This window comes from Chrysemys picta, chromosome 3, assembly GCF_011386835.1.
Source record: "Chrysemys picta bellii isolate R12L10 chromosome 3, ASM1138683v2, whole genome shotgun sequence".
NCBI lineage: Eukaryota > Metazoa > Chordata > Testudines > Emydidae > Chrysemys > Chrysemys picta.
In genome coordinates, this window is record NC_088793.1 from 47,140,397 (window position 1) to 47,155,836 (window position 15,440).

At 47.0% G+C, this 15,440-nt stretch overlaps 1 protein-coding gene and 1 long non-coding RNA gene across 3 annotated transcripts in view; one reads left to right on the forward strand and one right to left on the reverse strand.

The window, feature by feature from the left end:
- LOC112058959 (uncharacterized) overlaps positions 1–1,124 on the reverse strand; it is a 46,937-nt gene extending 45,813 nt beyond the window's left edge. Inside the window, exon 1 of the long non-coding RNA XR_002888137.3 lies at positions 1,029–1,124. This is a non-coding gene — a long non-coding RNA (uncharacterized LOC112058959). The remainder of the gene's footprint in view (positions 1–1,028) is intronic.
- TMEM14A (transmembrane protein 14A) lies at positions 104–14,210 on the forward strand. 2 transcript variants are annotated; one of them, XM_065587784.1, is made up of 5 exons: positions 104–333; positions 3,799–3,884; positions 4,941–5,042; positions 11,287–11,374; positions 13,545–14,210. In XM_065587784.1, exons 1-5 carry the CDS (start codon positions 119–121, stop codon positions 13,582–13,584), a joined length of 531 nt encoding a protein of 176 aa, XP_065443856.1. In that variant the 5' UTR covers positions 104–118; the 3' UTR covers positions 13,585–14,210. The 2 variants fall into 2 exon arrangements, with proteins under 2 accessions (XP_065443856.1, XP_065443857.1); XM_065587785.1 differs by lacking the exon at positions 104–333 and adding an exon at positions 402–545.
- Positions 14,211–15,440: the final 1,230 nt, after the last annotated feature.

The following is a 15,440-nucleotide window of genomic DNA, read 5'->3' on the forward strand; positions in this document are numbered from 1 at the left end:
TATATACAGAATTCTTCACCTAAGGCCTCTGTGTTAGTGCAGGGCAAAGCACCAGCTGCAGGCAAGAAAAGGCTGGGCAGCGTGGGTGCTGTTGGCCTGGCAATACCTTACGTTTCCCATGAGGTGGCAGCACGCCCCTGTGTTTTTCAAGCCGCTGTGTTACTACCACAGAGAGGAACCAAGTGCGAGGCCTGGAAGTGTTGTTAGCAGGCTCGCTCCGGTGCACGCCCCGGGGCCCTCCCACAGGCAGGGGCAGCGGCTCAGCTGCAGCAGGAGGCGCGCGGAGGAGAGTGTAGAGGGCGTTGGAGGCTGGAGCCGGGGAGGACTGTTAAGGTACAGAGGGCTCCTGGGCTCGGCCGGGCTGTAGGGGCGCTTCCCCCTTTTCACCAAGGAGCCCGGACGCCTGGCTTAGGGGCAGGCGGCGTCGGTGTCTCTGCGCCCTGCGGAGGCGCGGGGAAGGGGTGGGAGGAGCTGCAGTCCTCAGCCGGGACGCGGGAGAGGAAATGAACGCGCCGCTACTAATGCCCGGCGGAGGCAGGCGCGAGGTGTGCGGGGAGAGGTGCCCAGCTTGTCCCCCGGGATCCCCGGCTGCTCAGACCTCCCCTCTCCCTCCCCCCCCCCCCCCGCGTGTGATGGTGAAAGTACCCGCGGAGCTAGAGCCGGGGTCTCTGCTGCAGCCCTGCGGGGTCTGCAAAGCGCGACCCCCGCCCTGCGCCAGCGCTTTGCCATTCCCTGGGAGGGCACGGAAAGGGGGGCGCCCCCTGCTCTCTCCCATCACCCAGCTGTGCCTGAGAGCGGCCCCGGCCACACCCCCGTTTGCACTGGGCAGAGCAGGGTCTCGGCAGGCCTACGCAGCAGGCTGAGACGCGCAGTATTGGCCTGCGTCGTTACTAGAGCACCCTAACCAGGGGGGAGCTGGGCTGCTTTCGGGTTCACCCCCTTCTAGAGTGCGCATTTGTGCCCCCCTCTCTAGTGCTGACAGGACAAACACCACTGGACTTGAACAACCCCGTCTCACTCCCACTTACTTCTGTCCAGTAAAGCGACTCACCGCTTCAGTGTTGGTGTAATGGGGCCTTTGGGTAGTGAGCTCTGGGCAGGCAGACCACAGGACACATCTTGGCAGCTTTGGGGCTCTCTGCTAGGGCAAAGGTGTGCCCGTGCTGATTCATTGCAGGACTAGAAGCCCTAGATTGTACTCTCTTCAAACCATGTCTCTACCTGTGTGGTTTGTAGGCCTCTAGCACATAATGTTGGTGATTAATTTATAACATATGCTCCATCAGCTCTCTCCCTGCCTAATCTGTGTTTTGTTTTTTAACATTTAAGAAAACCTCCCTTCCCAGGACACAACCCGGGGTAGATGGGGGAAAGGAGTGAGCAGAAAAGAGGAGGCTCTCTCTTCGGTTGGGAAGGGGGGAGATTTTATCTACTTAGGAATAGCAAATTTTTGCATGATTTTTTTACACATTTCATGTTGTTACTATGGGATTTTTAATGTAATACTCTGTTATTTGTAATTCTGTATTTGGTGAATTATATGACTTATTTGTATAGCACCCAAAAGTGTGCAAGGAACTTTGCAGAAGGAACAGAACAGTAATAATACCTAGCTCTGTTATAGCACTTTTTATCAGCAGATCTCAAAGCATGTTTTTGTATCATGCTTTACAAAGGAGGTCAGTATCATTGTCCCCATTTTACTCATGGAGAGATTGTTTGTTCCCCTCCCTGTGCCTCTAAGGGCAGGTCTTCACTATGGGGGAGGGGGGGTCGATTTAAGATACAAAAATTCAGCTATGCGAATAGCGTAGCTGAATTCGACGTATCGGAGCTGACTTACCCCGCTGTGAGGTCGGCGGCAAAATCGACCTCCGTGGCTCCCCATCGACGGTGCTTACTCCTACCTCCGCTGGTGGAGTAAGCGCGTCAATTCAGGGATCGATTGTCGCGTTCTGACGAGACGCGATAATTCGATCCCCGAGAGATCGATTTCTACCCGCCGATTCAGGCGGGTAGTGTAGACCTAGCCTGAGAGCGAGCTCCCTACCCCAATCAGCTTACTACCTATAGCTTCTAAGGCCCTAATCTTGCAAGGACTTACTCATGAGCATAAGTCTCTGAAGGACTGGAGCCTAATTTTAGATATGCCATAATGTGTAAGGTTAAAAAAATGGTGGGGGCATAGACAGATAGGAAGATGTGAGAAGGGACAAGGGTTACAGTCCACACAGTCAGGCCTGCCAACGGGGGGGGGGGGGGGGGGGGACGGGACAAAGGGGACAATTGCCCAGGGTCCCGGGCAATTTAAAAGGGCCCGGGGGCCCCCGGCCACCGCCTCTGTGCCAGCGGTAGTGGTGGCGGTCAGGAGCCCTGGGCCCTTTTAAATCACACAGGCAGGCTGCAGGGCTCAAAGGCCCGCCTGCCCTCTCCAGACACCTGCTCGGGCAACTTGTTGACCCAGCAGCCAGCCCCAGCTGGGGAGAGGAAGGGGCAGGGCCAGAACCTCTCTTCTTGCGGCCAGGTGAAGTGCAGCAGCTGCCCTGGGGTTCAGCTTCTCTAGGGACAGTGGCCCAGCGAGCCGGAGACCTCCCTGACATGCTCAGAGTCAACTCCTGTCCCCAGAAGCTGAGCCTGGGCAAGGCAGGGAGCGGCAACAGTGGCAGCCCTCTTCCCCCCCCACCTCCTCCAGGTTCAGCTTCTGGGGACAGGAGCCAACTCTGAGCATGCCGGGGAGGGCAGGGGAGCTACAGCTCAATGGGCCACTGCCACTGAACCTGGGCGGGAGGGGTGGCCTCCTGCTGCCGCAGCCAGGCACTCTCCCAGGCAGCTGCTGTGCTGCACCAGGAAGCATCCAGGAGTGGCTCCGGAGCCTGGCTACCAGAAGAGCAGCCGAACAGCCTGGGGGAGCCGGGCCAGCGCAGCAGGAGGACAGAGCCCCATGCCCATTGTAAAAGTAGAATTAATTATATTGTAAAAATAGAATGGATTAAATAAATGCTGTATGTTCCTTTAAGCAGGAATAAGGAATGTTGAAATATAGTTGTCAGGAAGAGAAACATTAAAGTATGAAACAATGGATCCACTTAAGCTAATGGTGGGACATTAACAGGAGATCGGTAATAGTTAGTAAGGAAATAAGATAAGTTTACCTGGGGCTAGATATACATATCAGTTCTGCTTCCTTTTGTTATCTTGTTAAGTTCGCTCCCCCTTTTTTTTTTTTGTATAAATAAGATAGTTTGAGTCTTGCATGGTACTCACATTATCTGGGTGTATTAGCAGAGCGCTTTGCTAATAAACAGAGTGGTCTGACAAATTGTGACTCCTGAATCTGACTTTGTCACCAGCTAACTTGGTATGGGGAAGAGGGGCGGGGAGAGCGTGAGGGCCCCAGGCTGGGGGTGGGATGGGGAGGAGTCACGTTGGAGGTCATGCAGGAGGGGTTACGTGGGGGTGTCACGTGTTGTCTCCTCCCCTCCCCCCACAGCTAGTGCCCCCCTTTGTGTCCCTCCCACTAGTCGCCTCTCGCTGGGCCAGCGCAGGTGCAACACTGCCTAAATGTCAGTCGGACCAGGGGCCCATTGACTGTTCTGCTGTGGGGCCCGGAATTGCTGTCGGCGGGCCTGCCAGTTTAAGCCCATGCACATTTTGAGTATTGTTGCTGTACTGAAACTTGTAACTCATTATTTATTATTGTTTGGAGTGCTCCTGGATAACATTTCATAATCCTAAACAGGAAATCTATTTTTAAAGCAGAATTTGTTCTTCAGTGTTGCAATTTGTTGTCTTTTTTAGATTTGTGATCATGGCGATTGACTGGATTGGTTTTGGTTATGCGATAGTGGTGGCTCTTGGCGGTGTTGTAGGATATACTCGCAAAGGTAAATGCGGGGGTGGCAGGATTTGGAAATGGAGGGATTGATTCTCTACTGCCTTACACCTTGTGAAGTCATTTACATCAATGCAAAGTGGGGATAAATTGCTCCTAAACCAGAATGATGGTATTTTAAATCCACTTTGCACAAGTGTAAATGGCTACATGAATCAGATCCTGACAAGTAGTTCAGACCAAGTCAGGAAAGAATTACTGCTTCTGCTGTCTAGATCAGTGGTGGACAACCTGCAGCCCATCAGGGTAATCTGCTGGCAGGTCGCGAGACAGTTTGTTTACATTGACCGTTCGCAGGCACGGCTGCCCACAGCTCCCAGTGGCTGCGGTTCGCCGTTCCCAGCCAATGGGAGCTGCAGGAAGTGGCGCGGGCTGTGGGGGAGAAGGGGCATGGCTGCACTATGGGCCAGTCCCCATAGGGGGCGGGGAGGGGAGGGAGTGTGACCCAGCTCCACTCCTGGCCCTGGTCCCAGCTGCTGGCCCGGGGTCCCAGCTCCCAGCCCTGCACCCAGGGCTCCACTCCCGCCCCCAGTTGTGGTCCCAGCCTTGGCCTCCTTACCCCTGTCCACGTCCCTCCCCTCCCAGAGCCGTGTCCCCACTCCCTGCCCTGGGTGGGGGAGCATGGACCAGAGTAAGGGGTGGCGTTAGGTATAAAGTTTGGGGATCACTGTACTATAGTAATGGAAGAACCCCTTTTGTCTCTGCAGCTGTGCCGCTATAGTGTTTCTAGTGTAGACATACCCTAAAACAGAACTCAATAGAGAACCTGGGGTATGGACTTCACAATACCCAGCATTGGAACTTTATTCTTATCAGGCTGTTATACAAGACCTACTCATTGAAACATTACATAGTAAAAATTATTCTTTTCCAGAGTAATTCATAGCCAAAATGTGGGAAAACTCCAGTTCATCTCAGATTTTAGTTGTAGCAGCAAAATAGTAAATTGTCTAATAATAATAATAAGAAGAAGAAGAATATTCTGTAGTCTGTTTTTTCAGTTGTTCCTCACATTTTCATTTTCATATTCCTTAATGGTTTACTGCAGGAAGTATAGTCTCTTTGGCTGCTGGTCTCTTCTTTGGTTTGATGTCTGGTTATGGAGCGTATTGTGTAACACATGACTCCAAAGATGTGAAGATATCATTTTGTAAGTATTAAAATGTGTACAGTTTAAAATAGACTTTTACATGAATTAAAGACTGTTCAAAATACATATTCTGTTTAATTTTTTGCATCATATGACACCTCAGTCTGCCTGACAATTTAACTAGTTAGACACTTTGCTTCAATTTTGTTTTTTAAAGTTGGAAGCTTTATACATACAAAATACAGGTAATAGGATATGGCAGAGACTAGATGTTTGAGGTAATGCCTTTTATTGGACCAACTTCTGTTGGTGGAAGGTACAAGCTTTCAAGCTTCACAGAGCTCTTCTTCAGGTCTGGGGAAGGTAACCAGAGTGTCTAAACTAAATACAAGTTGTTCACATATGCTGCAGGAGACCACTTAAAACAGGGGTGGGCAAACTTTTTGGCCTGAGGGCCACATCTGGGTATGGAAATCGTATGGCAGGCCATGAATGCTCACAAAATTGGGGGTTGGGGGGCAGGAGGGCTGTGGCTGGGGGTGCTGGCTCTGGGTTGGGGCTGGGGATGAGGGGTTGGGGGTGCAGGAGGGTGCTCCGGGCTGGGACCGAGGGGTTCGGAGGGTGGGAGGGGGATCAGGGCTGGGGAAGGGGCGCAGGAAGGGGTCAGGTGAAGGCTCTGGGCAGTGCTTACCTCAAGCAGCTCCCAGAAACAGCGGCATGTCCCCCCTCTGGCTCCTACGTGGAGGTGCAGCCAGGCATGTCCCCCCCTCCGGCTCCTACGCATAGGGGTAGCCCGGGATCTGCCCGCTGCCCTGTCTGCAGGCACCACCCCTGCAGCTCCCATTGACTGTGGTTCCTGGCCAATGGGAGCTGGGGGGACAGCGCTTGGGGTGGGGGCAGCATGCGGAGTCCTCTGGCTACCCCTACGCATAGGAGCCGGAGGGGGGACATGCCGCTGCTTCTGGGAGCCGTGCGGCGTGGCGCAAGAGCCTGATCCCACTCCCCAGCTGGAGCGCCAGAGCGGGGCAAGCCTCAGACCCCACGGTAGCTCAAGGGACGGATTAAAACATCTGGAGGGCTAGATGTGGCCCCCAGTCCATAGTTTGCCCACCTCTGACTTAAAATGAAGTGGGCATTTAAGGGTTAGCTCACCTATCCGGTCTCTCTCATATCCTGGAACTATCAAGGCTACAGCAGTGCTGCAGACCGGTAAATGTTCTCTTTACACAGGGCCGGCACCAGCTGAGCAAGCTGGTGCTTGGGGCGGCAGATTGTTGGAGGCGGCATTCTGCCCAATCCTAGGGCGGCACGGCCGCTTTTTTGTTGTTGTTGTTGTTCTTGTTCCGCTTTGGCCGCCCTGTAGGGGGCGGCGGCGCAGAGAACCAGAGCGTCCTGCAGGGCAGTCCTCTTCCTTCCCTCCCCACCGAGCGGAGTGGAGCCCTCGCGGCAGGAGGCGGCGCAGCGGGAGGGGCCGCGTGGCAGCACCCCTGCTGTAGCCCTGGCCGCCCCCTTCTCTCTCTCTCTCGCCCGCTCTCCTTCCCCCTTCTTTCCCCCCCCAGCCAGTCCCCCTGCACCCGCGCTTCGGCCGCGCCGCAGGTTGTTTTTTGGGGTTTTTTTTTTTTGCTTTGCCGTTCTGGCTGCCCTGGTTTTTTTGTTGTTTTGGAGCGTCCAAAAAGCCAGAGCCGGCCCTGTCTTTACATATATTTTAAAAACTCTTCTACTATTAGATTGGGGGGAGGGATAGCTCAGTGGTTTGAGCATTGGCCTGCTAAACCCAGGGTTGTGAGTTCAATCCTTGAGGGGGCCATTTAGGGAACTGGGATAAAAATCTGTCTGGGGATCGGTCCTGCTTTGAGCAGGGGGTTGGACTAGATGATCTCCTAAGGTCCCTTCCAACCCTGATGTTCTATGATTCTATGATTTTTTTTAATTGTTTTTGACTGCTTACAAAGTAAGGGCCTGAGCCTGGAAAAACCTACATGCATGTTTAACTTTGCACATGGCAACAGTCCCAGTGAATCTGGAGCTCAATGGGACGATGTGGTGTGGAAGAAAACAGTCTTCACTCTTAGGTTGTTTGCAACAATTCAGAGACAGTTTATTCTCAAGCAATTGCAAGAGGGAGAGTGCACACAGACAGGGATTCCCCCTTCCTAGGCAGGTCTCCGCTAGATAAACAATTACGGCAAGCATTTATACCTTTTGTTGCGTACAGTAATGATCAGCAGCCGTGTCTTGTTTATACATATTCCTCCCTGATATCTTACTTTTCTCAGCAGTTCCTGCTACAGTCTGAGTTCCATTCTTATCTAACACAAGGTCAAAACAGTATCTCTTACAGTTTTTTTCCCACTCGCCCAGGCCCTGCCTTAAAGTCTCGCATTATTACAGTTAGTGTTAGCCTGACTCTTGCTCTATTCCTAGAAACTAAGATATCTGCGTCCAATTTCCCTTTATCCCCTTTTCCACTTCCACAGTGGGATAAAGCTAAGCATGTGCATAAGTGTTTACAGAATCTAGGCCTAAAAAACAGTAGTCACTACTTTATCCATCTCCAACTCTGATTGTAACAAGGGTATTTAATGCTTTGCTAGGAAACCAGAATAGTAGCACTCTTACTTTTTACATGTATGGGAAATTATACCATACAAACACGAAAGGTGTGTGTTACCAGATTTGCCCATTACTTTGGGGTACATTCATTTATTAGGGTTACTCTTCAGGGTGGGGGCGGGGGGAGTTTTGTAATTCTATCACCGTACTGCTTATGTCACTTGTGTTTTCATATGGAGCTCTACTTCTCCCTTCTGCAAGTTTCCTCCCAATGGAGCTATCCTGCAGGACCTAGGTTCCCCAGGGCTGGGTTCCTCCAGCCCCAGAATCAGATGAAAACACGCATGCATCTGAGCGGACCGGGTCAATCAGCACTCCCAAGCTGAACCCCTTATGTCCCTGGACTCAGTAGGCTGGGTCGAGCAGCACTTCCAAGTTGACACCCTCATATGCCATGGGGTGGGGGGGGGGAGGGGGCAACCAGCTTAATCATAAAAGTTATTTATTGCCAAGTAATAATCATACAAGAAGAGCCAAACAAACAAAACAGTTACAATATTATATCTAGCTTAAATTTGATTACAAAAGTCAGGTTTAAAAAACTATAACTGATCACACAAGTCAGGGTTAGAAAGCTATACCTAGAGTAGGGGGGCGGGAAATAGCAGAGAGAGAGAGTTGGCTTCTCATCACTCTGTGAAGCTTGAACCGGTCAGGGTTCCCAGGTGATAGTGGTAGCGGAGGGTCCAGAGTGCTGGAGACAGGCAGAGCCCCCACCACGATCAGTCAGGAGAGATGAAGTCCCAATGGAACCAATGCAGATTTTGGATCCAGAACACTAACTTGAACATGGGTAGGGGGTTTTGTAGGGAAACAGGGGTTCCAGAGAGAGCACTAGATTTGTTTATGGGTAAACTGATGGCTCAAGGGAGTATACCAATGTTGTTTTGGTCAGGCTAGACAATAGGAACTGATTATTCCTGGCTATGGGCGGTGTTCCTTCGAAGGAGCTCACAATGCAATTAGGCAGCTTCAGTATTTTTGATACCAGTAAAGGATTTATTTCTAGAATTGGTCTGATAACTATTGAGCTGGGTGTGTGCAGACGTTGGTTCATTAACATCTGGAGCAGAGATCCCCCATCATGCAGTGCTCCCCTACTTTTCTGGTCCCAGAGTTCAGTGCAGTTCTTGCCTTGGAATCTCTGTTCTCTATTCTGTATGCTAATAGAGATGCCTCCCTGTCCTATCTTCTATGCAGATGAAGCTAGGGGAGTTGTCTTAATCCTGTCATCCTTGTCCAGAAGGGTTTAGGTGTGTCTTTCACTGCCTTTTCATTGTTTTTTTTTTGTAAGTCTCTTTCTTCTGATTGGTTTTGGTTCAAGCAGAGGCTATGGGGGGGAGGAAGGGGGAAGATGTCCTTCATGAGTCAGACAGGCTGGATACTGCCCCCGATTCCACAAGAACACAAAGCTGACAGGTAACATGAGTTTCCATTTTCAGTGTTTTTATAAATAAATTGTATATGTTGTCCTGACTTCCTTGAACTCTTGAATTCAGATTTCTGTGACTGGAGCAGCAGTGGGAATTTAGGCCATCATTTTTGAGTGCCCAATTTGAGACACCTGAAGCCTGTTTTTTCAGAGGTGCTGATGCCTACAGCTCCCATTGGCTTCACTTGGAACTGGGGATGCTCAGCACCCATGAAAATTGGACCCAAGGTGTCTCAGCATTCTTGAGTAATCCAGGCATTAGTGCCTGGTCAGTAGCGCCTTTGTGGAATGGACACGCTTTTTAACCTGGAATGATAGTAAGTATATTCAGGGCTATGGGGAAGCTCATGTGGTGGAGTGGTCTTGTTTTTGCTCAGGCACATGCCTGAGGTTAGATTATGGGAGCATAAAAGAAAAGCGGTGATTAGAAATCACTTTTGCTTCATTGCTTAGTGAGTGGAATTTCATGATCTGTGTTTAGCTGTTAGAACTTGTCTTAGGGTACGTCTTCACTTACCGGAGGGTCCGGCGGCAGGCAATCAATGTTCTGGGATCGATTTATCACGTCTGGTTAAGACGCGATAAATCGATCCCGGATCGATGCCGGAAGTGCTCGCCGTCGACGCCGGTACTCCAGCTCGCCGAGAGGAGTACGCGGCATCGACGGGGGAACCTTCGTGCCGCGTCTGGACCCGCGGTAAGTTCGGACTAAGGTACTTCGAATTCAGCTACGTTATTAACGTAGCTGAATTTGCGTACCTTAGTCCGAAGTGGAGGCTTAGTGGGGACCAGGCCTTAGTATTGTGGGATGAGCGTACAGAACACGTTTATGCTCCCTTCCCAAGCAAACATAACTAATTCTTGTCCGCTGTGACTACACTGCTGTGTGACTACACTGCTAGCTTGTGGGTTCTGGAAAGGGATACTTTAGGTTGCTCCATAATAAAAAGAGGAGGAATTTAGCATCACTTCCAGCTGCAGGAGACGTAGAGGTCGGCTGCCTGTGCTGAGACCCATGCTCTTCCTGACTCTTAAAAATTATTTCAAGTGATAGTTCTCCCCCCACCCTCCCAAATAGCTGTCTGTATTTTCTGGTGAATCTTTCCACTCATATAGCGTTCTACTAATGTATCAAAAACCCCTATGACAGGCAGTTAAGGATTCTTTGGCATTTCCATTTTACAAATGGGGAAAGAGTAGCAGGAGCATTGTATGATTCCCACAGTAACCTTAATTATGCCAGTGTTGGAGTTGGGGTTAGAACCTATATTACGCTGCATCAGATACCCTATCACACTACTGAGATATCCCATCTCTTTTAGGCCAATGTGGCATTGTCCAACCTCAGAGGAACCTGCTGGGCTGGAACTTTTGGCACTCTTGATGCCTTTAGTGGCAACTCAGATGGCACAACCCCTCACAGCGAAGAATTGGTGTCAGGTCTGCCCCTGTGAACCGAAGAGCCTGTGGCCATGCCATAGGCCATATCGATAACAATGTTCTTTGGGGAAAATATGTGACAAGCAGCTGTTTATATTTTCAAGGCAACCTTTCAACAAAAAGACTTAACTTTTTTTATTGCAGAGATTAGCCTTAGCATTTATAGGTTCCTGAAATTGGGGGTTGGGAAAGGCGCTATAATGGTATATGATGAGGGGATTTGTGAGGCAGTGTTCAGTCAACTGGTACAATGTGTAGTGGCTTATACTACTCTCCTGATCGCTCCTTACATGCAAATGTAGCAGAATAATTCACACTGTTTGACAGTGTTATGAGTGTCTGCAAAGTAAGATTCTGCATGTTTCTATATTTAGAAATGTTACTTACAGCTAAGAAAATCAGAGTACTGTATTTTGAAAGATTTTCGGGGCTGTAGGTTAAAATAACGATGCACAGTTGTTTCATCTCTAGATCTCAAAGTACTCAACAAAGGAGTTAAGCATCATTATCCCCATTTTACAGATGGGGAAACCAAGGCAAAAGGAGTTGCCAAGTGTCAACCAGCAATCTAGTGACTGAGCTGGGACAAGAACGCAGGTCTCCTGAGTTCTAGTCTGGTGCTCTATCCATTAGGCTATACATGTAGCTAGTTACAGTATGCTGTTAGACCAGGGGAAGTTGTATCACATGAAGTTTCACAGCAGAAGGTAGTGAAAAGTGTATTTGGTAGTCCTTTGATAAGTAACCACAGTCTTGAAAATTCCACTGCTCCATAGCTTGGGGAAAACAGTAAATATGGTGTTTATTTGTCTGTTACAGTTTCAGCTTTTATACTGACCATTGTAATGGGAATGAGGTTCAAGAGGTCCAAGAAACTAATTCCAGGTGGACTAATAGCTGGTTTAAGGTAGGTGTGTATATCTATGTTCAGTTCCTGCTGCAATGATTTCAGCCTGTTTCAAATGGTAGCCAGTTGACATCCAATCCAAGAACATGGTGATTGAAGTTGTTACCATCCAGTGATTGTTAGATGGGCTAAATGAAATGAGCATGAAGTCCAGTTTCCAGTAGACAGCTATCCACAAAAAATGCACATCTGATAGTATCCTCTTTTCTGAGGCTCCCAATTACTAACAGTATGTATTGATGAAGGCCTTAAAAAGTACCTGAGGTAATTATGTGCCAAACTTTTTGAACACGAATACTTAAATTTGGGCTCTTAAATTCATACTCCGTGACCTAAATAAAAATGGCCTGGCTTTTCAGTAGTTCTGAGCAAATTTCACTGTAGTCCATGGAAGATGTAGGTGCTTTGAAAATAAGGCTACCTTTATTTAGTTGTCTTGATTTAGGTAGCCAGGTTTGAAAATTTTGGCCAATATTACTGCATATGATGAGTCAACTATTTCATTACTCTGCTGCTGTTCTTTATTTTTACATATAAAGAACATTTTCCATATTTATTCCATAATTTGGTTCCATAGTAATTCCAAACTTATTTTCTGTGACTCCATCTCTCAAAACATTTTTCACTTTGCAAGTACATTTTTTCTAATTGTTCACACTTCAAGATGAACGTGCAAATCAATTTTTTCCTACATTTTACATCATCATTATTGAAAGATTTAGGTGTGAGAACTTTCATTGATGGTACATGCGTTGGAATAAAAATTATCCTCCTTTTTCAGAACTATAATGTCTGTGCATGGCTAAAAAAGATACACATCAACCAAACTGTCAGCTCGGTTCCCATGGTAGAATCTTCAGTAGTGATTCATAAATTTTAAGGCCCCAAGTAAACATTATGATCATAATGAGTCTGACCTCCTGCATAACACAAACCACAGAATTTCACCCAGTAATTCCTGCCACAAACCCTTAACTTCTGATGGAGCTGAAGTATTGTCAAGTGATGTAAGAGGCAGAAAGTATTCAGGTCGATATTCAGGTCCTAGGTTGAATTTGCAGGACAGATACTTAGAATACTTATCTTTTTGACTTGTAAAAAGAAATTTTATAAGGTGTCACTGAGAGAATAAGTATGGAACTCTGGTGTCACTTTTCTGACAATAACTGCATTTCATGCATGCAGCCATGAATAAAACAATCCCCTTAGATTAATATTTGTGCAATGTCTTTATTAACATCTAGTATAGAACTCTTTGTATGGCTAAACCAGCTCACCACTAAAACTAAACATACCAAATTCTGCTCTGAATTCACTGGGGCTACCCAGAGTGCAAGTCAAGACTGACTGTGTTTCAAAATGGAACCATTGCTGGCAACCGTTATCAGCAAACTTTGCAAGTGAACTAGTGAAGCTGCAAGTGTAGATAAGGCAAAACCACGTTCAGCATCATTTCAACTAACTGTTGTAAACAACAGCTCAATTTCCAAGTGCAGACACAGCCAAATATTCTGTTTTAACCCATATAGGGTTAAATGGTACTTAAGCGTTTCACACCACTCTTAATTAAATCTTCCTTGTAGCAACTCTGTGTTGGACCATGCCTTTTACTGTATTTATTGAAACAGTGTGAAGACTATTTCAGTTAGAACATGAACTTTATGCCTGGCATGAGCACTTTGTCTGGAAATCATTAATATATGCAAAAGAATTTTGGTAACTTTGAAACCTAGAACACACTGGAAAAGCAATTCGGTATTTTTGTTTTCAAAAATCTCTCCCTCAAATGGATCAAAACTTAGAGGAGTGGTGTCTCCACTCATGTATACCTAACTTATATTCATATAACTCCATTCACACAAATATAGGTGACGGGAGAATCAGGCCCAAAAGCCCTAGAAGATTGTGCTTTCTCGAACCTGTAAGTCCCGATTCTCACTAGTGTTACATTCGTGTAATTTCATTGACATCTTCCAAAGTATGTTGGCATACAACTGGTAAATGCAATGGAGAACCAGACTTTAGAAGTGTTTTTAAAGATTTTAAGTTATAGGCTACAGATTCTCTCATCTGTACCCAGTAGCAAATTCATGAATGGGCTTTATGCTATTTGATTGTTCATACCCAAACTTTACTGTTTCTTTTACTTTTGTTCTGTGTTTTGATGCAGCCTTTTGATGATTTTGAGATTGGTTTTTCTGCTGCTGTAAGAGACAACAGCAACTAAGGACTGAAGTACGAATATCATTTCCCTTCAACAAGCAGACAAGCTCTTTGTACTTGAAGTATGTCTGTCTTTTTTTGTTGTTTTTGTATTTTTTCACTGTAAAAGTTAATACATCTGAAATTTAATTCCTCAAATTTCTTTGATATGTTGAAAGCTTTTTTAATTAAACAAGAAGGTTTTTGATAGTTTCTTTCTTGAATCGTTTTCATTTAAGCAATTTATTGGCTGGATTTTTTTTTTCCAGAGGTGCTAAGAGGGCATAGCACCACTAAGAAATCAGTGGATGTTAGAAATGTTCTGCACCTTTGAAACCCGAGCTATGTATGGATGTGTCACTAAACTAAAAAGGGGATAGTATTAAACCATAATCTTGTAAGCGTCTAATATCAGGTAATCAATAGAAGCTCAATGTAACATGCAAACTAACATCTTGTCAGTACTAATCATGTAATGCACTGTGTTTTATCAAAATCACTAACAGATGAGGGTATATGCTTGTGCTCCATATTGCACTAGAATATATTTTGTTTCTAAACATGTAAATATCTCCTTCCAGGGGCTAGAAAATGTATAAATTGTTACCAGTAATCAAATAAAAGATGGAACATATTAAGCAGTTTCTCTTTTAATCTTTCATGTTGACCGACCAACTCCAGAGACACTACATTATTTATAGTGTCAAGTGAATGGAAGAGTTTTGATTGGTAGCTGTGTACGCCTTTCCTCCTGAGTCCAATTCTGTAAGGTGTCCTCAACTTCTGTTGAAATTAATAGAAGTTGAAGAATACTGAACATTTTGCAAGATTGGGTCTTAAAATCTCACTTCCAAACAAAACGTGCTCAGTTTGCAGTTGTGATATGAAACTGACTCTTAGGATTGAGTGGAGCTGCACAGGGATTCACTTCACCTCTTTACAATAATACTCCCCCATCAGCAACTGGATATTTCCAGCAACAAATTGTAGTTGGCTTCTGGCTGATCGGAGAGGGCTGCAGCTCTCCCTGTAGCTTCAAGGGATGGCTGACTGGCCTTGTCCTAGCTCTTCATAGGGCAACTTTGCTACTTGCTTCTTGAACATTTTGAGGAGGTGCCAGTAAGCCTGTGTCTCCCTCTTCCCCACACACAGGGGTTCCTGGGAAGAGGAAGGAAGGCAGAACTCCTGTTCCTCAGAAAGATTGGCTGAGAAGACTTTTTAAACGAAAAACACAGTGGTTCTAATTGTAATGTGGTTAGAACAGCAGTTCTCAAACTGTGGGTCACAACCCCATTTCAATGGGTTCACCAGGGCTGGCTTAGACTTGCTGGGGCCAAGGGCTGAAGCCAAAGTCTGAGGGCGTCAGCCCTGAGCCGTGGGGCTCAATGTTAGCATATAGGCTGATGTGTTAGCCTGAAATAGAATTTGGGATCTGACTTTTTGATACTCTTAACCTTATACTAATATTTGTGAACATAGACACTGTGTGTGTTGCTTCTGCCTAGCTGGATGGGTTTGTTAGTATAATGGGAACAGATAAGAACAGTTAAAGTGTTACTGGGCACGGTGGGAGTATAATATACGAGTGCACACTTTGAGACTGCCTCAACTCCTATCTCAAGGTCAAGCAACCAGTTGGGAAGGGCAAGGGATGATTGGGGGGGGCGAGGGGGAAGACATAAGAAACACTAAAAACCAAAGAAAAGCCTGGCCTTGGCCAGTACACAACCTCACTCCTTACCCCTACCATGGGATACAAAAGAGGTGGGAGGAAGACCTCCCCCCGCAGACTCATGCACTTTCAAAATGGAACATGACCGTAAGTTGTAAGGGGTGGGACAGGGGCATGCATTGCAGGTGTATT

Coding starts and splice junctions, on each gene's coding strand:
- TMEM14A (XM_065587784.1), top strand. CDS start 119: ATGAGGTGGCAGCACGCCCCTGTGTTTTTCAAGCCGCTGTGTTACTAC. Junction 3,885..4,940: donor TGTAGGATATACTCGCAAAG/GTAAATGCGGGG, acceptor GGTTTACTGCAG/GAAGTATAGTCTCTTTGGCT. Junction 11,375..13,544: donor GGACTAATAGCTGGTTTAAG/GTAGGTGTGTAT, acceptor GTTTTGATGCAG/CCTTTTGATGATTTTGAGAT.